At 40.9% G+C, this 24045-nt stretch overlaps 1 protein-coding gene across 1 annotated transcript in view; it reads right to left on the reverse strand.

Moving 5' to 3' along the window:
- The window catches only part of ST18 (ST18 C2H2C-type zinc finger transcription factor), a 62049-nt gene that overhangs the window by 23930 nt on the left and 14074 nt on the right, over nucleotides 1-24045 (reverse strand). Inside the window, exons 4-8 of the mRNA XM_063130710.1 lie at nucleotides 21438-21528; nucleotides 19785-19889; nucleotides 19434-19639; nucleotides 17287-17498; nucleotides 6135-6380 (exon numbers count right to left, since the gene is read on the reverse strand). Coding sequence (XP_062986780.1) covers nucleotides 6135-6380; nucleotides 17287-17498; nucleotides 19434-19639; nucleotides 19785-19889; nucleotides 21438-21528 — 860 coding nt within the window. The remainder of the gene's footprint in view (nucleotides 1-6134; nucleotides 6381-17286; nucleotides 17499-19433; nucleotides 19640-19784; nucleotides 19890-21437; nucleotides 21529-24045) is intronic.

Here is a 24045-nt window from a genome sequence, read left to right on the forward strand (position 1 = left end):
GGGATATCCTGTGTGTCATTTACATGAACAGGGATGACCCCGGGACAATCCCGGGATAAACCTTAGATCTAGCTAAGGCCTCCATCTCTTTGAGTCCTTTCATTATGTTAAATGCAATGCTAGTTTCCTTTCCTTTACCTATGGGTCCATGAAGATAAGAATTCTCACCTAGTTGTATCCCAACTATTTGTCCATTCTTCTGGTCATGGCCAGTTGTTGTTATATATAGTGGCGTCATAAAAAATTCTGTTTGGCTGATGGGTCATGCTACTCTCATAGGAACTCATGCCAGGCAAATGGCAAAGGAAATCCTAACAACATTGTGCCAATCTCATCATTACAGACTGCAAACCACTTCCAGCCACTTCTGTTCTTATATACATTGCTTACCCAGAGCATCATCCCTGAACTTATAGAGAAATGCTAGCACAAAGGAAGTAAGATATTTTTATGAGAGATGGTGTAGTGTAGACTCAGCTACAAATGAGGAAGTCTCTGGTTTGAATTTCTCCTCTGATATGAACTCACTTGATGGCTTTAGGCAAACCTCTCTCTCTGGCCATGGCTAGACCAGGCCTATATCCTGGGATTGTCCCGGAATCATCCCTGTGCATCCAAATGACACACAGGGGATCCTGGGAGCAGGCAGGGACAACCCTTCCATTTGCCTGGAATAATCCTTAGGCCTAGCGAAGGCCTCTCCCTCCCTCCCTCCCTCCCTCCATCTGCAAAATGGAGGATAATAATACTGACTTAACTTATAGTGTTTAATTATTTTTATTTTATTTATTCAATTCATATCCCAGCTTTCCATCAAAATTGGCAGAACCCTTACAGGTTTGCTGTAAGTATTAAAACCGACTGGATGCTACATGTGAAGTGCTTGGGACACTTGAAAGCACTGTACAAATGAAAAGTATTCCTTTTGGTATCCGTAGCACTGTCAGCACATGATGACCACTTGGAACTCATTCAAATGGCATATTTATTTATTTATTTATTTATTTTATTGTATTTACAAAAATTCTATACTGCTCCATATCTGAAACAAATTCCACAGCAGTGAACATAAGAAGTAAGGATTTAAACACCATTTAAATTATAGTTTTTAAACAAACCAAAAAACAGAATGCCAATAAGGAATGCTTCCTGGAATAGAGCTGTTTTCAGAAGGCGTTAGAAGCAACAAAGTCTTGGTGCTTGCCTGGCCTCGAGGCAAAGCATTCCAAAGAAAGGAGGCCACCATGCTAAAGGCTCTTCCAAATAGATCCCCTCAGTTGCGACAAACTTTTCAACCACACCAAGGAGTTTGTCTCCCAGGCAAAAAAAAATTGAAAATAAATCTGAAGAAACAGTGTCTTGAAGCCAGGTGTGATATCCGGCTACCTGGTTTAGTTGAGATTAAATTATGTTTGGCCCTGCCATCAGGAAGAGTGAAGCAACTACCTCAGGTATCATCAAGGGACTGGAAATTATTAGTTTTTTAATAATAACAACAATAATAGTGATGATGATGATGATGATGATGATGATGATGATGATGTTTTACAGCCAGGGAAGGAGAATGGACTTCTGTGATTTTCTGTCTCTGGTGCCTCTTTGGGGTACTATGCATCTTTACTTGGGGGGTGGGGAAGGTGCCATGTGCTGCTCTGCCTCAGGTAGCTAAATGTGGTGTGCTGGACCTGGTTTTTGGACTATCAGAACAATTCTCTCAGTTGGCCAGGACAGCTTAGGCATTCCAGCAATAGTTTTTCCTGGAGTATGGCGTATGTACATATAGGTGCAAATGTAACCCCTATGGAGCAGACGGTTTAGTCCCTTGGGCGGGGCTCTCACTCAGAGGGAGGGCTAGAAAAGAAACAGCAGAAAGAAAGAGATCCAGTTCTGCTGAAAGCTGAGTGTTTGAGAATTCTGTTTAATTATAAGCCCTTATCACCTTGTATAAGGTAAATTGAAATATTAATTGTGTACAATAGCATTTCAAAGGGGTGGGAATCATTTTTTTGTATTGATATTTGTACTAATTACATTATTGCAGGGCTAATACTCTGAGCTGTTTTGTTGCTCCTTGGAATTTTGCCATGGGACATAAAGGTTAAAAAAGTCTACAAAAAGGGACTCCCAGAGTAATCGGTGCACCACGCAGGATTGAGCTCAAGCAAGAAATCCATGTTTGTTATTGTTGTTGTTGCTGCACAGAGGACAGATTATGGCATATTTCTGGGTTCGAATGTTTACTAAAGACATGTTTTGTTAAACATATACATATACATATATATATATATGTTTTCTTTGCAAGTTTGTTCTAATTAAGCCCCATAGAACCCACACTAGGAGGTTATACATACACAAATTGTATTAGATTCTCTGGAGCAGCTTTCCCCAAACTGGTGTCCTTACAGATGTGTTGGACTACAACTCCCATCATCCCAACACATCTGAAGGTGCCAGGTTGGGAAGGCTGCTCTAGACATTTTGGAATGTCATGAGTTGGGGAGAGAATCTGGCCTTTCTGACAGCAGGCAGAGGTTTACGACAGCACATGGTTGTAGTAATTCTTTGCCTCTTCCCAGGACCTTTTACCATAATCTTTGAAGGAAAAGACAACGGCTAAAGTACCTAGGGATGGAAGAAAATCCCCTAATTTTCTGCATTGTGAGATAATGGCTACAAACAGCTTGTTGGAAGATGACATGTTCAGAGGGAAGTATTTAATATGGTTTCCCCACCCTTCACCGGCAGCCATTTTGTGTGTACTGTTCCTAAGTTATATGGGAAGTTAAATCTGAATAAACGATGCTGATTCCTGTTAATTTATCAAAGTGTCACTCAACTGGCATTATAAGGGTCCGATGCTGATTATTCATCGTAAGAGCAAATCCAAACAACACTCTACTTTGCCTCGTTCTGGCAACAATGTTCACGGGGAAAACATGGCCAAAAAGGTAGAGGGAGGGGGGAAGCAAGCAAACAAACAAACAAACAAAAAACATACTGCCAACACTCAATAAACATATAAATGAAAAGGGCATAACAAAAAACAAGGAAATCACCAGGTTTTAAATTATAATTTAGTACAGTATCCCTTACAAATGATGATTCACTTTATGTAAATATTTGTCTTATTTATGGAGGGGTGGGCATAGACCCACAGCTGCATTTTTGTTTTCTATTGAAACTCTATTGTAGGCCAAATTGATGTGCCACGTTGACATGCATATTGATGTTCCCTTTGTGTTCTAGCGCCTTTGTGAGGAACACAGAGAAGAGAATGGGATGTGGTTTAGCTTCTTTTTTAATATTTGCTTGATTTCTTTGATGATTCAGCTTGATCGTTGCCTGAGGGCCAAGCAGTTCTATGTCTTTAAAGCAGTTATGTGTAAAGCTGGCAGTGATTTGATTTGATTTGATTTATTACATTTATATACCGCCCCATAGCCAAAGCTCTCTGGGCGGTTTACAAAAGTTAAAAACAGGGAACATTAAAAAGTATACAAAATTTAAAACCATCAGAAACATAAACAGTATAAAAAAAAACGGTATCCATTTAAAAACAACAGTTCTGGGGTAGCAAAGGTAGCCTGTGCTGTGCTGCGTCTCTTCCCCACCCTCCCACCACCATTACTTTATCCCTGGCTAGTTTTACTCCCAGTATCAGACCCAGGCTGAAGGGAAAATACCTTTCAGGGAAAGACAGCAGGATGGAGAGTACTGGACAGAGGTTCCAGCATTCGTTAGCAGAATGTGGATGCCCAGTTTTGGGCAGTGGTCAGAAGTGCATTTGTACAGCTGAAGTTACGGCACCAACTGGGTCCATTCCTAGAGATATCTGATCTAGCCATGGTGACACATGCTTTAGTTACAGCATGTTTGGATTACTGCAACATGCTCTATGTGGGGCTGCCTTCGAAAGCTTCAGCTTGTCCAGAATGCTGCAGCCGACTGCTAATAGGGGTGAGTTACAAGAAGCACATGACTCCCATGTTAGAACAGTTTCATGGCTACTAGTCTGCATCCAGGCACAATTCAAAGTTCTGTTTACAGCCTATAGACCCCAGATTACATGAAAGACTGCCTTCTCCCAAATGAGTCTCCCTACATTTTAACATCTTAGGGGGAGGGCCTTCTCTCACCACTGCCATCAAAAGCACATTTGGTGGGGCTGCAAGAAATAGGCGTCTTTGTGGCTACTTCCAGGCTTGGAAACTCCCTGCTGAGGAAGGCTAGGTTGACCCTCTCTGTGTGTTATTTCCATCAGCAGGTAAAGACATTTTCATTCAAGCAGCCCTTTGGCATATAAATTCATCTGTTGCTGAAGGGAATTTAATTGACTGGTGCTGTTTATTTCTTTTATTGTTGTGTTTTTAATTGTGTGTGTTTTTATGTTACGTTTTAATAACATTTTTGTTTTTAATCTGGATTTTATTGTTAGTTGCTTTGACCGCCATTATTTGGTAGAAAAGTGGGATATAAATTAAATACATAAACAAATAATTGCACCACCATCCTAATTTGCACACAATAGCATTTAAAGTCCTAGATCTACAACTGTTTCATGTAGTTTAGCCAAAAGTCTCAGTAAAGCTCAGAAGACACATAAAGCTTAGTTTTAGACAGGAACTTGACCATTGTGTGACGGACAACAATGTGGCTGATGATATCACCAAACTGAAGAGAAAAGTTTCATCATAGAAAAGAAAAGAGGAAAGCTATGGGTGTGAGAGAATTCAACACCATGTGCTCTTGCACCATGTTTGGACTTTAACTGTATCTCCACACTCTGCTTTACACATAGCTAGTCCAGAGTCATGTCTAAAACACAGCTCAGCTGCTGTCTTGTCCTATGGCAACATTCAGGTTTAGTTTGACTCGGTTAACAATCAGGTTGATCAAAGACAGCAGAAACCTCTATATCTGGATTTCTTATTTCCTATGGATAAGACTTGTGCGGTCAAAGGATTGAGATTGAATGACAATGGGGCTGTTCGCATGTAACAACAACCCACTGGTTTAAAAACTGACGTGTTGTCATGCACAACCAGATAGGCTGCCTGCAGTGGTGCCGGACTCTTCCACTTTAGCATACAACCCACAATCGGCTCCTTCATAGGTTGTGCAGTATGATGTCTGAACTGGGACTGCTGGGTTGTTTAGGAGCTCAACAACAAACCAGGAGTTAGCATTTTAAAAGTTAAGATTTAATATTGAGTTTACAACAACTACAGTCCTCTATAAAGTCTCTAAGCAAGGTGATAACTGCTAGTAATGCAGGCTTTACTATTTCACTAAATCATGATGTATAGAGAATATGAGTGCACGTGAGATCTTCAGAGAAAGAGCTCTAATTCTGAATGTATATAATCTAAGCATGAAATCCAGATTATATATTGGAAAAGGAAAGGAACCTCTCATGCAAGCACTGAGTCATTACTGACTCTTGGAGGGACGCCAGCTTTCACTGATGTTTTCTTGGCAGGCCTTAAAGCGGGGTGGTTTGCCGTTGCCTTCCCTGGCCATTATTACCTTTCCCCCAGCTAGCTGGGTACTCATTTTACCGACCTCGGGAGGATGGAAGGCTGAGTCGACCCGAGCTGGCTGCCTGAAACCAGCTTCCACTGGGATCGAACTCAGGCCATGGGGAGAGTTTCAGCTGTAGAAACTGCTGCTTTACCGCTCTGCGCCACACGAGGCTAGATTATATATTAGAGAATATCAAATTCGTAGGCTTGAAAAAAATCCCAGGAAGCAGTCTTATAAAATGAATAAATAAATAAAATGTGGCTGCTTGTATCTAGGATTTTAAATATTTCCTCTAGTCCTTCCAGAAACTGGCTCCCAAAATTTGATGCTGCTTTCTAGGAATTCCAACTACACTTTCCAGAATGCCATGCTTTCGTGATTTTTCATAAACTCCTAAGAGCACATCTCATGAAATTCCTCTTTCTGTGGGCATCTTCAATTTGAATCACTAGATTGCATAAATGACTGGTATTCACTTCTATGTATGCGTAGGAGTGGGACCTTCGCTGCCATTGCTCAAACTGGGCGTTTGAAAATAAACGTATCCAAGATTAGATGTGTTATTTTCTCCCCTTCTCTCTCCCCCATGTACTGACAAACACAAAATATACCTCTTTCTCCTCTTCTTTTCTCCCCTGGCTCTTGCTATAGTTGATTGGCATGTCCCAGCCTTCCTTCTCACACAAGGCCTGGTAGAAGGTGGCATTGACCAGAATGCTGCCTGTTTTGAAGGGAGAAGAGGAAGGAGTCGGGACAGCAGTACCAGAAGAAGTGAGAGGTGTCACTTTCTCTTGGTTTCGGTTCTTTTTCATGCTCAAATCCAGGGTGCCATTTTCATCCACTTCTATATCAGCTCCCTGGTATGCAAGAGGAGAGAGTGAAATTGTTAAAGAGGGAACCATTCGTAGCAGCAACATAAGACATGTGGGGCTTTTAAGGGATAAGTGAAAATGCCTGCTTTTATTTAAATGTATCTAAATCTAAAACCAGCTTTTCGATTTTACACCCGTTAATGTTTAATTCTTAGGCAGACTTAAGTAGTACCCCAATAATGCTCTTTTCACATTTCTGTGCTTAAACACAGTAAGCAGAATTTGAATAAGATGCTTCTTAAATGTAAACTATATATACTAAATCTGAATTTGTTTTTTTAAAAGTTTAGCTTTAAATCTCCTTGATCATTTCACTATTCCAGAGAACTATGATCCCCTTTCAGATAAAAGCATTAATTCACTGCTTAGTTCATCAACAGTAGTATTATTGCATTCCACCCCTTCCCCCACACCCTAGAGATATTACAACATCTGTATCAGAGGGGGAGGGGAAAGAAATACAGAAATCAGACACAAGAGGACCATTTGTCATGGGTGCTTCATACATCAGTGACAATCTCACTTTAGCTCAAATGGAATTTGAATTACAAAGATCTTTTAAAAGGTTTACTGTAATGAAGAGTCACATTGTGTGTGTCTCTGAAGCACAGAAATGCTGTGTGGTACAAAAGAAGACACAAGTTGTACTTTTTCACGTTAGTCTTTATTCTGCAGTAAAGCCAAACCATCACATCTCCACCTGTTACACCATGGCCGTAGCTAGACCTAAGGTTTATCCCAGGATCATCCCGGGGTCGTCCCTGCCTGAGCGCTGGATGCCCTGTGTGGCACTTAGATGAACAGGTTTGACCCCAGGACAATCCTGGGATAAACCTTAGGTCTAGCTACGGCCCATGTGTGATGTTTCTTATCTGCCACATCATCTTAAATGAAGATTTGTAGAGACATTCATGTAAGTTGGGGGTTCTGCCTCCTGCATCAGCCAAAGGGTGATGGCATGCCACTCTAAGGGCATGATCCTATGCATATTTAGACAGAAAAATGTCCTATAACTCCCAGCAAGTAGACAAGGCATTAGGGCCAAATTTACACCAAACAGGATGTAAGACTTTGAAAGTGGTTTAAAAGTGGTATATGGAATGTGTCCTGGGCCCCAACAGTTGTCAATTTTGTATTTTTTTTTTAATGTTCACTGTTTTTAACCTTTGTAAACTGCCCAGGGAGCTTCGGCTATGGGGCGCTATATAAATTTAATAAATAAATAAATACTGTTATAAACCATTATAAAGCAGTAGTGTAGGTCCTGCCAGGATCGCACTGTTGGGGGCTTATGATGCACAAGCAGGATTGGGGCACTGCAATAGTTTCTCTGATTATGTTGTATATCAGTCATCATAAGAGATTTCAATGGAGGCAAGACTGGATGCTATTTAGCAGTTTGCTATGCCAGTGGTTTCCATACATTCTTGCCTTCTCATTGGTACCAATTCTGATAGTATTGCCATGGCATCCAGGCTAGTTCCAAACTCCCTCTTCATTGGGGAGACCTGTATCAGAGAGCCCAAAACATGGAGAGGAAAATAAGTAGTTTGTTCTCGCTAGCTATCTCCCATGTAACCTTTGAAAGGAAAGACAATTAAACACCAGGGTAAAGCAGCTGTTAATTAATAAAGCTATTCACCACTGGTGACCCCCCAGTAGACACCCAAACTTTCTGTTTGGCTATGGATGGGTTACATATGGAATGGTTTGTCTTTTGGTCTGTGTCTATCTGTAGTAAAAGCTCTTCATGCAAAACCCCAATGCACTAATTACATATCAATCAAAAGTAATCAGCTTAAACACCTGGACTTGGAGGGTCCATTAGTCCACAATACAAACTATTTTTCCTCTGGAATGACTGCCTTGCTGCTTGATGGTATCCCATGGCCGAACATGGAGGCCTCATCTTGTCTAATTTCTACCCCTGACCTACAGCAACTCTCTTTGTATAAAGGACCTGATTACATACCTGCTCCACCTCATATATCTGACAAGCAGCTCAGCTGCTTGGTTACGAGAGAGAGAGAGAGAGAGAGAGAGAGAGAGAGAGAGAGAGAGAGAGAGAGAGTTTTGAACTTTGCCTAGCCATAAATCAATAAAATAAAGAGGGCCAGATTGTCTTTCTACTTTGCACAACCAACAAATATCTAAATGGCATCCAGTCTAGATTTCAAACATTGGGAGAAAGCTAGTCACATGACAAAGACAATCCTGTTACCAGTATCCAAAGGGAATGTTGTTGACAAGATAATTCCTGGAAAAAATGATAAAAATAATAACCTAACTCATTCCAACTTTGGCCATTTTCAGAATATGCTGCTTCTTTAAACGGGTTTTAAAAAATGAGCCAATAAATGTAATGTCCACATGATAATTGACAAAGGACAGGAAAAATCAGTTATCTCAATTTCTTTTCAAAACAAGTTGAAAACAATCAGGCCAATTGCCCATGGTCTGTGTGTGTGTGTGTGCAACTTAAAAACTCTTGCATTTGCTTCTCTTCTATGACAAGCTCACATTTTCAATCCCTCAGCTTAAAGAGAGATATGCTTTATTATATTTATGGGAAGTAAATACACTTCTAATATGTTCATACTAAGATGCTTTGGCTATATCTTTCTGCCCCCTTTTAGTAAATAGTTTAATCTCCTGTGATAGTTTTAAGCCCTGAATTTGACAGTACAGCTTATCCTGGATAATAACTTAGTAACCACAACATCTTATGCCATCTGTATAATATCAAATACATTTTATATCAACATTAATAAACCTTACTTACAAAAATCCAAGATATTAACTGTATCACTGCCAGCTGAACTTTCCAGGGCCTGACTCTGTTGCCATGATTACCCTCATGTTTTTTTGGCTTCATGGTTGATATATAAGTACAGCCATGAAACAGAGCTACAAGTAATCAAGTTTAATGACCACTGTAAAGTAAAATGCTAAATATTGTAGTTGCTGACATTTTTCATAATAAAAATCTTGGGTTAAGTCTGCCTGACCAATATTCACATAAAATGCCAGACCTCTGTAACAGATGGCTTAGGAGAAGATGCCATGTGATAGGTCTGCAGTAGTTTTATAGTGCAAAAACCATAAATAGTGCAGATTTTCTGTCACTGACAAAATACCAGCTACTCAGAAGGCAGAGACAACAGCAAACAAATTCCATAAAACAGTCAAAGTCGTCTCAAATTAAATAACGGATCCAAACATGTCAGGAAACACATCTGACAGTTGGGAATCGAACTTCAATTAGCTGCACCAAAGTGGTTTGGTTAGAAGACAATTCAGACGTGTTGTTGTGAATATGAAGATACTCGCTACCTAGGACTATCTTCTGATGTGCAAGGGTGGGTGAGCGTGTATGCCTAATTCTGATCAGAAAATACCCGGGTTCTGTATTTGTAACATTGTGCAGATGGGGTTTAAGTGAGCTCACAGATGCATGGAACAATCAAATACAGTCATGGGGAAATAGCCTCTTGTGTTCATAGGAGGATGGATCCATGTTTACAGCATGGCTTTTTATTTAGACCAGTATAAAATTCATATAACTTTTGCTGCAGTCATAGCAGCTGCCAAAAGGAATCATAGAATAGCAGAGTTGGAAGGGGCCTATAAGGCCATCGAGTCCAACCCCCTGCTCAATGCAGGAATCCACCCTAAAGCATCCCTGACAGGTGGCTGTCCAGCTGCCTTTTGAAGGAAAACCATTACAGAACTGTATTTTTTTCCTTTCTATTTTTCCTCTTCCTCTATCACCAAGAACTCCTTCAATCATATTGTCATAATCTTTTAAATATTTGTATTTAGTGGAATTCTCAAAGAGTAGAAATAAATGTAAAGGGATAGAAATCCTGGCTTTGTTAGACCTGCTTATTCTCATTCTCTCAAAGCAAAGGTGTGTTTGGATGGCTCTGGAAAGAGGAGATATACTCTGAGACAAATCAGCTGGTACAGCTCTCCAAAGGTTGGACCTGCCAGTTGGAGATTGCATCGCTGAAAGCTCTCCCACAAAGAAACTCTGTGTATACAGAAAACCAGCAAATCAGGGGAAAAGGTAGGCAAGGACATTTCTCGCTCTCATGTTTGCACTTGATAAGCAGAGTGATATTACGTAGAGGAGCATTTAACTACACTATCTTATTACTGAAGTGGTACATTCCCAAGAGGGCTGTACCACATCATTCTTTCAAATGTGTAGAAACATGAACATATAGAAGTGGATGTGCAGTAAAAGTTGGAAAAACGTTTTTCCATATGGACCCTCACATACCAAAGCCACACAGAGCTCCCCACAAACTGGAAGTGTTCCTCTGACAGGAACCCACCCAATAAGCTGTAACATATGAAATGCCATCGATGGCAAATGTCAGTTGTTGTTAGTTGATTTCATCTTTGTTAGGGCAGGGGTGGGGGTTGTGTTGAGATTGAATGTGCTGATTCATGGGTAGCCTAATTTACTGAACTTGCCATTGCCAGGCAAATTGAATGCTGCTGTTACTCTCTCCAAGGCTTTGCATGCTCCCATCCCCGGCCCTGTACAAGAACTTCCCTGTGTCTCTGTGAAAATTATCAGGAAGAGAGTTTGCTATAACATAATGCAGTAGTAACACCCATAACTTGTTACTTGTTTTATAAACGTTGATTATGTTTCCTCAACCTGCATGCCCTTGTAGAAATTCTGTATGCAATGCACATCCCATTGGGGCGCGCCGCCGGGTAGAGCAAGAGCCTATGCATTGTATGGAGAGGGTCTCAGGCTTAGCGCCTGGCATCACTGGTTAAAACAGTCCTGTAGATGTGGGTGACCTCTGTTGGAGGCCCTAGAAAGCTGCTCCCAGGCAGAGTAGACAATACCGGGCTTGGTAGTCAAATCATTCCCTTGGGTAGAAGACAGCTTCCTGTGTAGTGTATAGATATCCCACCTTTTGACCAGTTGTTCCTTAACTTTCAAGAAGGAGGTGGGGGAGCAAATGTGTGCCTCTGCCACCCCCATTGCTTCCCCCCACTTTTTGTGTAAGAGTGGCGGGGGTGTGGGGGCTCTCCAGAGCCATTGCCTGCCTGGAGGCACACTCCCAAAACACCTGTGGAGAACCCTCCTGGTGAAATTAGGAGCACCCAATATACCACCCCTCCCTCTCTGCCGCCTGGGAGGGCCGGCCCTGAACAATTACTTAATATGTCATAAGATAAAGCAATTAAAAACTGACCATATCACAGCTCCGAAAACAGCAGATTGTCACTTTCTAAAGTAAATACGATTAAATTTAAGGAAATGCTGCCAACATATTGGGTAGATCATTTGTTTTCAGTTGGTGTCTGAATTATAGTAAAGTAGATGCATGACCAACAGGCCTATGGAGTAAATCCTACAGATGGGATGCCACCACAAACAATATCTGGATTTTTGAAGGCTGGAGCACCCAGAGCAGATCCCAGAGCAGAAGATTTTAACAAGAGGGGTTTTAAGAGAATAGATGTACTCCAAGGCCAGGGACAAGTGAGACTGTGAAAGTCCAGTTATTCCGCGTCCCTTCCTGAATTGTAAGTTTCCCTGTAAAAGTAAAATCTGTGGAATTAAAGGTGAATTGCTTATCAAGAAGCAAAACAACAACAACAAACATTGGACAAGCAGCCTGCACTTATTTTAAAATGTTATAAAATTGAATTATATTTCTTAGTATTTAATACTGAAAATGATTTAAGTATTTAATTTCACTCATATTGAACTTCTTTTATTTAGATTCTGGCTATTCTGCACTGACACACACACACACCCCTTAGGCTCCCTTATCATACGTTTCTGAGTGCGGTTCTGATTCACTCATGAACTTCGCCATTACTAATGCAAAAGCATTGAGATACATCATAGATGCTTTTCTCTTAATTATTTTATGCCATTTATTTTTCTGTTTTTTCCCCCTTTCAAAACACAGTATGCATTGCATATGCTATTTTGTCTAAACATGTGAGACGGAGGGGAGAAAACAATAAATAGAATTTTTGGCAAGAGGCAATGAGGAGACTAAAGATAGAATGTACTGCTACCACTTTGAATGGCAGCTATGTAAGCCATAGCATAAAACAGGGAAAGTCTGTGATATAATATGATTTGATATGATAGTATGATATGGCACAAGAGCTTACATTTAGAGTAGAAGCTATGAGACTTAGCATCTCCTAAAATATTTCGTTAATATTAAGACCTAAGGGGGCTGGAAGGGGCTACGTTCAAGAGGTTAGTCTGAGAGCCTTCACTTCTCTAGTTCTTGTAATTAAATAATCTACATCTCTCACAACTTTTATTCAGTGACCCAGTGACCTGGAGCCAAATTAAATATTCTTTAAATTGGCTTCATTACTTCAGTGTAGGCATGCATGGCCCTGATTCGGACTGGGTCCATGGCATCCAAGGAGGGGAGATTTAAGTGTTCTCCCCCCACAATTTTGTCCCAAAATTCCCCCGTGTGTTAACCCCCACTCCAGGAGCACCACAGTTCCAGTCAGAATCAGGACCGGGCATACTTACACTGAAGTAAAGAAGCATAGTTGTGCCTAGACCCAACTCTAGGCATTTAAATGCATCAGAATAGTCAAACACAGTACTGAAACATTCCACACAAAAATCACCATATTTTGCAGGCCAGTGGTTGCAAGTAAATGTGGAGTATTTGAAATCTGATTTTATTTGGATTCAATTATCCGAATTAATTGCAAGAAGTTTTTATAATTATACATAACATATCAATACCATGATGCATCTCTGAACCTTTCCAGGTGCCACTGTGATTGTCATTGCTTGGACCAGACTAAGGGCATGTCTACACCATAGGCTGTAGAGGGAGGGAGGGGGAGGATCGCAGACTTACCTGCTTCCGCAATCCTCCTCCAACATCTTGACAGCTGCGTGATGTCCTGGAAGGAAAGAGGACATCGCGGCCGCCATTTCCCCCCCTGCAACAGTAAGTTAAAAAGAACCAAAACCCCCGAATCTGCTCCCCATCCCCAATGGGCACAGACTGCCCCCGCACAGCTCTGTGCCCATTTTAAGAACCCAGCTACTCGCAGGGAAGAAGGGATGACCCAGCAGCAGCAGCCAAACAGCCTGTGCACCTCGGAATGGTCCCAGGACCATGGAAAAATTAGGTTTTCTGTGGTCCCAGATATCCCAGGGAAAGTCCCTGGTCATTTCGGCTTGCCCCTGGGATCCCCTATGCATCATTTGGACACACAGGGAAAATCCAGGGACAACTCTGGGATATAGGGCTGGTGTAGACATGCCCTAAGACTTCAATCCTACTACATTTTAACTTTTGCATATTGTATTTTTAATGTTTTTAACCATTGAAACTGACCCAGAAAGCTTCAGCTATAGAGCCATATAGAAATAATAATAATAATAATAATAATAATAATAATAATAATAATAATAAATTCAACAATATAAAGGTAGTGACAGATCCTATCCTCAACCCCAAGGTTAAGTTTGGAAAGCTGATGCCATCTTTCTATTTATCCATCACATCCTCAACAGAGATAATATGTTAGTTCATGATGGGGAGCAAAAAGGGTAAAATCTAAAGAGATGATATATTACTGCTATGCCAAAGAGAAGGGGTTGGCTGATTGTTCCTGAGGTTGAGCGTGCTGATGGCACTTGTGGTGGCCACTATATATTTTTCATTGGTTTTTATTTTTATCTTATATTGTTATAGTCTTTGAATTCAGTAAAGGTTTTCTTAGGATTATTATATTTTTGTAAACTGCTTAGACCTATTTTATGTACAGCACTTTGTAATAAAGCATTATAAATAATAATAATAATAATAATAATAATAATAATAAATCTATTAAACAATGCCAATCATTTGTGTGGTTCTCTTTTTGACTAGAGCTGAGGAATGCTTCAGGAACCTGTTGGGCTGAGGTTACTTCACAGTCTCTGTTTAAAAAACCATTCTATGTAAAACATTTCCTTTGCCAGCAACACAAAAACAAATGGAATTTGCACAAATTCATTTTTCATTCATTTGTGCTCAGGAAATGTTCCCAATAGGTCCTAAAAACTTCCCATGTAAATAGCACAGGAAGGAGGGTGAAATTGAACAATTCCAAATTCATCTTTGCTGTTATTTCCAATGAAATGGAGATGTTTTCTGAGAAAAGGGGATGCAAATCTTTATAATTAAAAGAAAAAAAATGTAATAATGGGGAGTGTGGAGAAGCAGGAAGAGAATCACTGAGAAACGACATCAAATGAAAACCAAACAAATGTTACAGTATTTGATTCAGACTACATTTTGAAAATGACAGCAATTTGTTTTAGTTTAGATACACGCACCTAGAGAATATGGGAGTATATATTTTCCTGTTCAAATACCCATTTCCTAAAAGGGATCACTATCCAAACCAAATAAAAAGAATGTGTGTGATTTTGGCTACTCCTTCTCTTTGAACCTTGCTTGCCTTCAGTCTGGACAGAAGCTAATTCTAATTCTTCAGTTAGATATTCTGTACCACTGGTTGTCACTGTGCCCTGCTGGAAGTTTGGCAAAAATGAAGTCTGGCAGAGGACAAGTCATGAGGAACATTTAATTATTATTTTTTTTAAAAAAAAAATCTGGATGAATCCCACCCCCACATCCCCCCACCCCTACGATATGCCCCAAATGCCACTATGAGTTGTTGTCATCGCCTTCCATCCTTTGGCAAATGCAAAACAGGTGTACAACTAAAAAATAATAATAATCTTATGTATGGTCCCTTTATTACCTTTCTTTGGCAAGAAAGGTCTGTTTCTAAGGTCAGCCAAAGGTAGAGGAAGCAATTGAATACAGCCTCTGGCATCAGACTTCTTTTCAACACGAGGGTGGGAGGAGCCATCTCTGCCATAGCCCAGCACTAGAATATGTCTCTGGCCAACATCATGAATAAAGCTGTGGACCCAGAGAAAACCAGCAACAAACCCTGGATAGCTGGGGCTATGAAGAACTGGTCTGGATAGCTGGGCTATGAATGCAAGATAGTCACCATCAGTGGCTTCAGGAACCCGGCTGTCATAACGTCAGTCAGAAAAAGGCAAAGCAGAACATTCTACTTCATGGCATACATGCTTCAAGTATCTGATTTGATTCTCTCGTGCAATAAGGAATGAATGGAGTTGCCACCTGGAGTAGCAGCTGGTTGTGTGGAACAAGAGTCCTTCTGCAGGGACTTCTCTGTAACCAGAATGGCTGAGCTCCTGTTATTGTAGAAGGGCAAGGACTGTGTTTTACTGATTGTATGTAAACCACTCCAGGGCCAGATCTACACCAAGCAGGATATACCACTACGAAAGTGGTTTGAAAACGGCATATGGAATGTGTCATGGGCCCCAACAGTTGTCAGTGTACTTCAATGCCATTATAAAGCAGTAGTGTAGATGCTGCCCAAGTGCCCTGTTGGCTGAGGAGCAGGGTAAAAATATGACTGATTGATCAATAGATAGATTCTAGATAGATGCCCTATTCAGGTGTTCTGACTGTACCCAACTAGAGCAAACAAGGAGAGGGAGTGGTCCAGCCACACAGCCCTCCATTGTCACATCCATTACCCTGTACATGCAGGGCAACAGCCCACAGAGAAGAACCTCCTGCATCCATGGAGACTATCTATGTGAGTCAAAATGCAGATTTTCCAGAGTCCTGCCTTGTGTGGGTGGCCTCCATGGATACAGGAGGCGCTCCTCTTCAGACAGTCACCCTCCGGGAGTAGGGGGTAATGGATGCGACAATGGCTGGGGCTGGGGCTGGAGCAATCCCTCTCCTCACGTATTTGCTCTGTTCGGGTACAGAATGCCAGAAGAGGGCTACATAGATAGATAGTTGTGGGACTGCTGCTGCATTACACAGTGAAAGACTTGTGAAACATGCATATTTCTATCACAGAGAACATACTCAAGTGACAAAGGCAATGTTGCATGTCATTCCCTAACACATTTCAGACACCACCAATTTCCCTGCCTCTGTGCCCAGCCATTTTTTTCTATAAACAAGACGGATCCAACGTGTTTGTGTGAGGTTCTGCCAGCACCATAGCCCAGATTCTACTGGGGTTCCTGGTGCTACAAATGGTATCCAGTGATACCAATAAATGTCTCACAGCAACAATGGGCCTAATTCACCCTTTTGCAAGGCAGAATGGTCTGAGGCATTTCATGCCCTATATATTGCAGTACTATAATGCAAGGAAGGAAGGATATCTTTCGTGGCTTTAATAAACAGTACAAATAAAATATGCTTACAATGTAATGATACAAATATCAACTAGAAGATAAACATTCAGATATGCAAGTAATCTCTTCCAACCTCAAACACACCAAATCTTGCACCTTTCATTCACATCTTAATAATAGTATGAATAATTATTTTCAATGGAATTATCAGTAAACAAAATATGAAGATATGGATCTCTGATGGTTCCCCTCCCCTTGTATCTATTAATTTCACAGTAGCCTTTGCACCACTGCAAATGCAGTGGTACAAATTAAAAACACATTTTGTACCACTGTTCACCCAAGACTGTTTACAGACTTAAGAGTTTCCCATCTTTCCTCCTGTATTCCTCTTCTACTCCGAAACCAATTATGTTGACTGTCGACATCACAGCTTTGCATTTCCTTTCTGCCCCCCCCTCCCCACTCAATGCAACAACAACAACAAAACCTTCTGTCTCTCTTCAAAAGAACATCCAGAAAGGAACTGCTCTCTTTCCCCCTCTTTTTTTTTGGGGGGGGGAGGGGAGGAGAAGAGAGAAATTGAATGCAATCACTAATATGAAAGACAGTTTATTCGCACAGTTCAGTAGCTAGCACACCCTCCAGGTTCTTGGACTTGCCTACCTTGGCAGACAGACTCTGTGGTTTGTTGGAGAGGATCTCTGCTGCTTCCCTGCAGTGGGTGGAAAGGTTCAGGATTGCAGCAGCTGCTGCTATGTGGGTGTCTTCACTACATTGACCGTAGCCATAAGAGTTGGCATGGCAAGGGCTCTGTGTGTGGGCGCTAGCACTAGGCAGCCGATGAGAAAATTTCCCTGGATTTGAAAAATGCTTTGCTGTTGAAGAGAGATTTGATTAGAAATAGCTTACTTGCAACTCCCCCACCCCCATTAAAGATCCTGGGTTGTGTTTTTTTTAAAAAAACGAATTATCCATTCATACAATAAAATAGGTAAATAATACATTAAAGAAAGTCTATTTTTAATTGAGTTTTAATTGGAAACTCAACATTGCTATGAAGAAGCTTCAGCAATGAATACATTGGCGTTGTTACTGATATTATTGTTAGAAGCTCAGAGTTGCTATGAAAATGTTCAGGTGCTCTCATCTTCAGCGGAAGACAAAATCGTGGATCCTTTACTCACGATTAACTCATTCCACAATGAAATTCTTTACAGACTATGGCTATGAATGGTCTTGCTGACTTTATTAACATAAACATGATGAACGTGTTCAAACTCTGAACAAAACCGGTCAGCCTAACGTACAACAATGCTAGGTTACAGCCAAACATTGTTCACCTCAAATTTACTGCAATGTTTCATTATTTATTTATTTATTTATTTAAAACGTTTGTATCCCACCCTAGATCATTAAGATCTCAGGGCGGCGTATTGATTATTAAATCAGTTTGAATCTTCAGAGGCTGGAACAGCTAAATAAAGCATTCTCCTTTGCAGATAAATTTGATACAATATTCACCAGGAAAATAAATATAATGCATTGCTTAAGTGTCAGCTATTTTAAATCTATCAGGGCAAAGACACTTGTGGGGTCCACAGGAAGAGTTTTTCCCATTCTGGCAGATTTCAAATAGGGTTTTAAGTTCAGATAGGTTTATATTGTGATCAGAGAAAGAATATCCCCAAACCCTATATTTCAACAAGGAGTACACATGCAATCCTTTATGGACAATCTGATGCGTAAGCCATTTTAGGCATCCATTTTAGTTAACATTGAGACAACTACGGCAAAAAAATGAAGAAGGCTACAATTACAGGTAAACCTTACCCTAAATCCAGACTTATTTCAAGAAATTACTATTTTGAAGCTTCTGTAGGGATAATATTCTGTGCAAGGAGGTGAGAGCAAGGGGACGGTTGTACCACACAACTGTGCATCACGCAAAAGCAAGTTATAACCATTCAGCCTCTGCTTCTGTACCATATGTGACTGGGGGGCACTAGCAGAAGTATCAAAGCAATCTTTCCAGCAACACATCACTAACAAGTTCCTGCCACCCACCACAACAATATGCCCCCACTTACAAAATTCAAAATGAAATAATATTGTGGGATCCAGTTAGCCTTTCTGGGATAGAAAGCCTTATAAAGTTACAGCAGTGGGTGCTGCTTATTATCTCTGTGGGCCCATTCAGAAGACACCTTAAAGCATGGCTTTAACCATGGTGGTTAGCCAGAAAGCCAGGCCGCATTCGGAAGATACCTTAGACCATGTCTTTAACCACAGCGAATAAGGCTTTTTGCTCTATTCACCATGGTTAAAGCCATGGTTTAAGGTGTCTTCTGAACACAGCCCAGCTTTCCGGCTTAACGACCATGGTTTAAGGTGTCTTCTGAATGGGGCCTGTGTGTGGTTCTTTTCAATCGAGGATATTATTCATTAGGAGCAAGAGTCACATATTTGGAACTGTAAGAACCCCCTGTGTGTCATTTACATGAACAGGGATGACCCCAGGACGATCCCGGGATAAACCTTAGGTCTGGCTAAGGCGAGAGAGAGCATAAACACTCCATAGATCAATTTCCCTGCAGGTCTGTTTACCCAGGTCTCAAGCTTGTGCATTAAGCATTGTTTATCTGTGGGCGTAGTACATATGCACTGTCTTCCTGGATTCTTAAAATTGGGGTCAGAGGTTCTTTTACTATGGTATATTTTGAAATGTTATGAACAACCACTGTTATTTCTTTTTGCTTGCAATCTGAGATATAAAACAAAGAAAAGAATGAGACTGAATGTCTTTCACTTACATTCAAGGAATTGTGTGGGGTTTTGTCCTTGCATAGTTGGCACCATTGTGCGTTTGCCAAAGACTTGGGCATCAAAGCTAGCATAGTCAAACGGTACTTTCCCGCATTTCTCTTGCTCTCTTGTAAATGTGGCTCTGGGGGAAGGGTTGGGCTGGGCTGATCTGCAGCTGTACTGAGATAACTCAAGTTGCTTCACCAAGTTTGTCCTGCTGAAGCAACAAAGACAGTAAAAAAAAGAAAAAAAAAGCAGTGCAAAGGGTGTCGGTGTCATTCTCTTGCAGGGAAGTACGCGACCTTACAAATAACTTTCACAAACACACTTGTGCTCTAGAGGTGATGAAAGAGTCTTACCTGTGGACCTGATCATGGCACTGCCCTGTTTTGGGAGACTCTTGTGGATTTTTTTCCTGAGACATTGCCATTTTTTCAGCTGCAGCAATTGGACAACCAGAAAGACTGTTTGAAAGAGATTTGCAACATATGAGTAATTGTTAACAACTTTTATTTGTTCCCTCCAAAGTACTGGGCATTTTAAAAATGCATTTGGGCAGCATAGGCAAATTATTATTCACTATTTAGCACTTTTCTCTTGATTTTCTAACTTTTCACCATCTTACTCAGTGTTACAGTGTTACAGCATCTGAAAGTCCAGCCATATTTCTTTCCACAGTTATCTCAAGCATCTTTGTCCTGCTGGGTGTTCCTTTCCCATATATTTCTTGATGAGCCTTGATGACACTTGCAGTTCATCTGAACTCTTCACCTGCCCACTATCACAATCTCTAAGATCCAGAGCCTGTTGTGCACCTCTTCATTACCTCCACGTTGCTTCAGGCCTTAAAACTCTCCAGTAGTAATGATGGCCGCGTAAATATTTTGTAATATGATGCTCATTCCCCCATCTATTTTATCCATGGTGAATTTAATTTGAGCCAGCCTTATCAATGATTTCAGCATGCTGGATCAAATCATAGTGAACCATAACCTTAACATATGTTGGGAAAAGTCAGAAAATTGAATCAGCCCACCACAGTATACAGGAGGGAAAAGTCAATCCGAATGTTTGTACCACATAAAATTTACCTTATCTGTGTTCATGAATAAGGTCCTTTGTAATTCACTTTACTTTCTGCTGTTCATGGTTAGGAACATTTACGATCAAGGATATAACTCCGACTTCATATACAATTAAAGTAAAGCAACATTACTATTTAAATTATTTACAAATGTGTAATTTAAATAAAAAAGAGAGGTAATATCTGAGAATTGGTAGCACCATTGACATGGGTCTTGCATATCTTTTAGGGAAACCTTTCCCAACCTACCCATGCTGGATGGGGATGATGAGAGTTGTAACGCACACATCTGGATGGCACCAAGCTGGAGAAGGCTGTCTCAGTGATCTTCAGTCAAAGAATTAAGTGTGTGCTTAATTGTTCCCTTTCCTGCTTTTTGGCCCCTCAGTTCCTTCACCATGGAAGGGCTTATGAATAATGCAAATGTGACCCATGTATAATGAATTCCTCCTCCGAAGTTTGCATGTGGCCCCTCCCTCACGTTCCCCAATTAGCCACCACTGTCCCCTCAGCCCCCAGCTGGCAGCGACAGCCTAATCTTGTGGCATTGCCAGGGTCCACCTTTCACTACCCTGTTTGGCTGAGCCAGCCTGTCCGTCTTCTCTCTAGCAGAGGGGCTGCCCTGCCTGTTAGGTGTGGAGGAAATTAATTCGCTATTAAAGCTTGAGCATTGAACTTTTTTGAACTTTCAAAATTTTCTCCATGTAAACATCAGTTTAAAACAAATATGAGCAAAATTGGTCTGGTAGATCTCAAGTGATAAACCTTACACTACCTTATTCATATATAGATAAGGGAAGTTTCCGTTTGGGGAATTAAGTGCTTATCTTACCATTTTGTACTGACTGAATGACAAATGTTAATGAAAATGTCCCTTCTTGAACAGCCTAGGTCATCATTATCATCAGTGGTAACAGACTAGGATTACCTTCTGTGAGTGTTGCGGTTGCTATTGACATGTCCTCTTCCTGTACAGCCAGGAGTGGGGCACTTTAGAACATTTTCATGCATGGCAAGGACTAAACAAAAGAAGAAAAGAGTGGCCCAAATACATATCAACTTTGCAGTGCAAGTGGTGGTTCAAAATAGGGGTGTGGGAGGTATTGTCAGCATTTATACACATTTAAGACATCACTGATCTGTTTCTCCAATCAATATTAAAAGGTCATTATCTTGTGGTTGCAATCTAATGTAGTTGGTATATAGTTCTACCACCCAAAGAGTTTTGGAATCACCAGCTTTTGCTACAATAAGACTGACTACTTGATCTCTACTTCTGTTTTCCACCAACCAAGGTTCACCCCAGTTCACATTGGATAATGTAGTTTTGAGTTAACAGCTGGAATTCATATTTTCAAAAATGGGGGAACTAAAATTTGGAGGGTGACTGAAACCTGAAACCATCACATCACCTGGCAGAGCCCAATTTAAACAACCACAACCCTTCCTCCTCCATGTCATCTTAAGACTCTGACCATGCAGATATCTAGACTACAACATCTGCTAGGCTTTGCTCCCTTCCTTATTCCTCTCCCCACTACCAACTTTTTTTTTTTTTAAAAAAAATAGCATCTTACCTAGTGACCGTTATGTTGGTTTAATACAAGTATTAAGCTAGAAGGATTTTAGATTTGTTTCTTTGACCAACATGGCTGCCTTTGTTTTGTATAGCCCTCTTCAGGCATGGAAAACACATGAGGAGGGGGGATGAGTGTGCTAGTTCCATGCCCCCTCTGCTGTTGTTCCTGTTGCCCTCCGTATGTAGCTGGCATCTGTTTGCAGCAGAGAGCCTCCTGTCTCTGTAGAGGCTCTTCCCGAAATGTAGAACTATAATTTACCAGGGTTCTACACATGGAGGATGCTGAGAATGATGGCAGGGAGACATAGCTAGCACACTCGTCCCTCCTCCCCCTTCTTGTGTATAGACCCTACATGCTTTCGAAATACCTGAGGGGGGCTACTATGCCTCTATGAAACTGTTCACTCCACATATCCTGCTGTTTCTTACATCATAGGAGAAAGAGAGATGAGTCAATAATCTCTTATTGTTCTAAGGTTGTTGGGTCTTTTTCAGTTTACTATGAGTTAATCTTCAACATGTTGAAGAACAGTCTGATGAGAACCATTCATGTCCCAGGATAAGAGATTATAGGTGCATTCTCACTATCCTCTCATATAGCAATTTTTTGTTTTGTTTTTTGGCCAGGATCCTGTCTGACCCTGGAGAGACCTCTTTGGGGAAGAGGGTTTGAAATCCACTGAAAACCATGCTCCCACAGAAGATCTGGAGGAACCACCAGCAGATTGAAGGCTGGAACGCCTAATAACATTTTGACCACACTCCAAACCCTGCCTCAATCCCTGACTCCCTTGCCCCCTGGGTCTCTAGAGCAAAGGTGGCAGCAGACCCAATGGGAAACTCTGTTGCTAGGAGGCTACTCAGAAGGAGAAAAAGGATGACTTGGGAGAAGTGGCTTACTTGGGAGGATGGAACAGATCCAGCTATGAATGATGACCCAGCAAAAGGTCAGGAATAGAAACAGCTGGCAGAGTGATTATAAAACCCTCAGTCTCTGTTAGATTTTTGCTGGATCAAGAGTTCTACCCTAGAACTCCTTGTAGCAGCTCATGGACAATTTCATCCCAACAGTAATTTCAGACATAGAATGCTTCTGTACTGTCAGCCCTACCAATGTAGAGGGGAATAAATTGTATTATATTGTATTTTATATTATGGTTTTATACTGTTGTTTTATACTTTGAATGGTTTTAATTTTTGTGAACCGCCCAGAGAGCTCCGGCTATTGGGCGGTATAGAAATGTAATAAATAAATAAATAAATAAATAAACCACCCCTGTTTACTTCAGTTTGTCTGCACCTCCCAAGATGAATTATTTTACTGCTGCAGTTATTAAAAGAGTAAACCAGTTGCTTGGGGACATGAGCAGGAGGATGCTGTTGCACTCATGGTCCTCCTTTGGGGCTTCCCATACAGTAGGCCTCTGGTTGGCCAGTGTGGGAATGGGTCTGATCCAGCATGGCTCTTCTTATTCTCTTATTGCTGTTTGAGAAAGATAGGGCTTGGTGGGAATTTCACTTCAGTTTGGTTTTGATAAGAATTTACCCAACTGCACACATGTTTTTATATTCGAGATGGAAAGAATTTGAGATTTATTTATTTATTTTTTAAACTGAATGTGAGGAAAAAAATGAAACTGGCAGATTCAACCGGCCTGAAAGGAAATCAACATAAAGGCACCCTGTATAACCAGTTCTGGGAAATTTAATCATCTAAGTAAAGTACTTAGATATCAGCCAGGTTACCAGCTGATTCAAAACAGATTTCCTGGGTAGTCAGTGTGCTTTGCTTATGTGACACTCCCATGACCATGCTCAGTTCCTAGGAGTTCCCCTGGTATAGGAAAAGATGGAAGGCCTGTCTTCACACTTGACCTTCTTGGGCATTGAGCTTAACACAGTAGATCACTCTAGCCACCTAACAGATGTTAAAATTAGAACTGCCATGGAAAGATCA

Source organism: Elgaria multicarinata, chromosome 7 (assembly GCF_023053635.1).
Source record: "Elgaria multicarinata webbii isolate HBS135686 ecotype San Diego chromosome 7, rElgMul1.1.pri, whole genome shotgun sequence".
Classification (NCBI taxonomy): domain Eukaryota; kingdom Metazoa; phylum Chordata; class Lepidosauria; order Squamata; family Anguidae; genus Elgaria; species Elgaria multicarinata.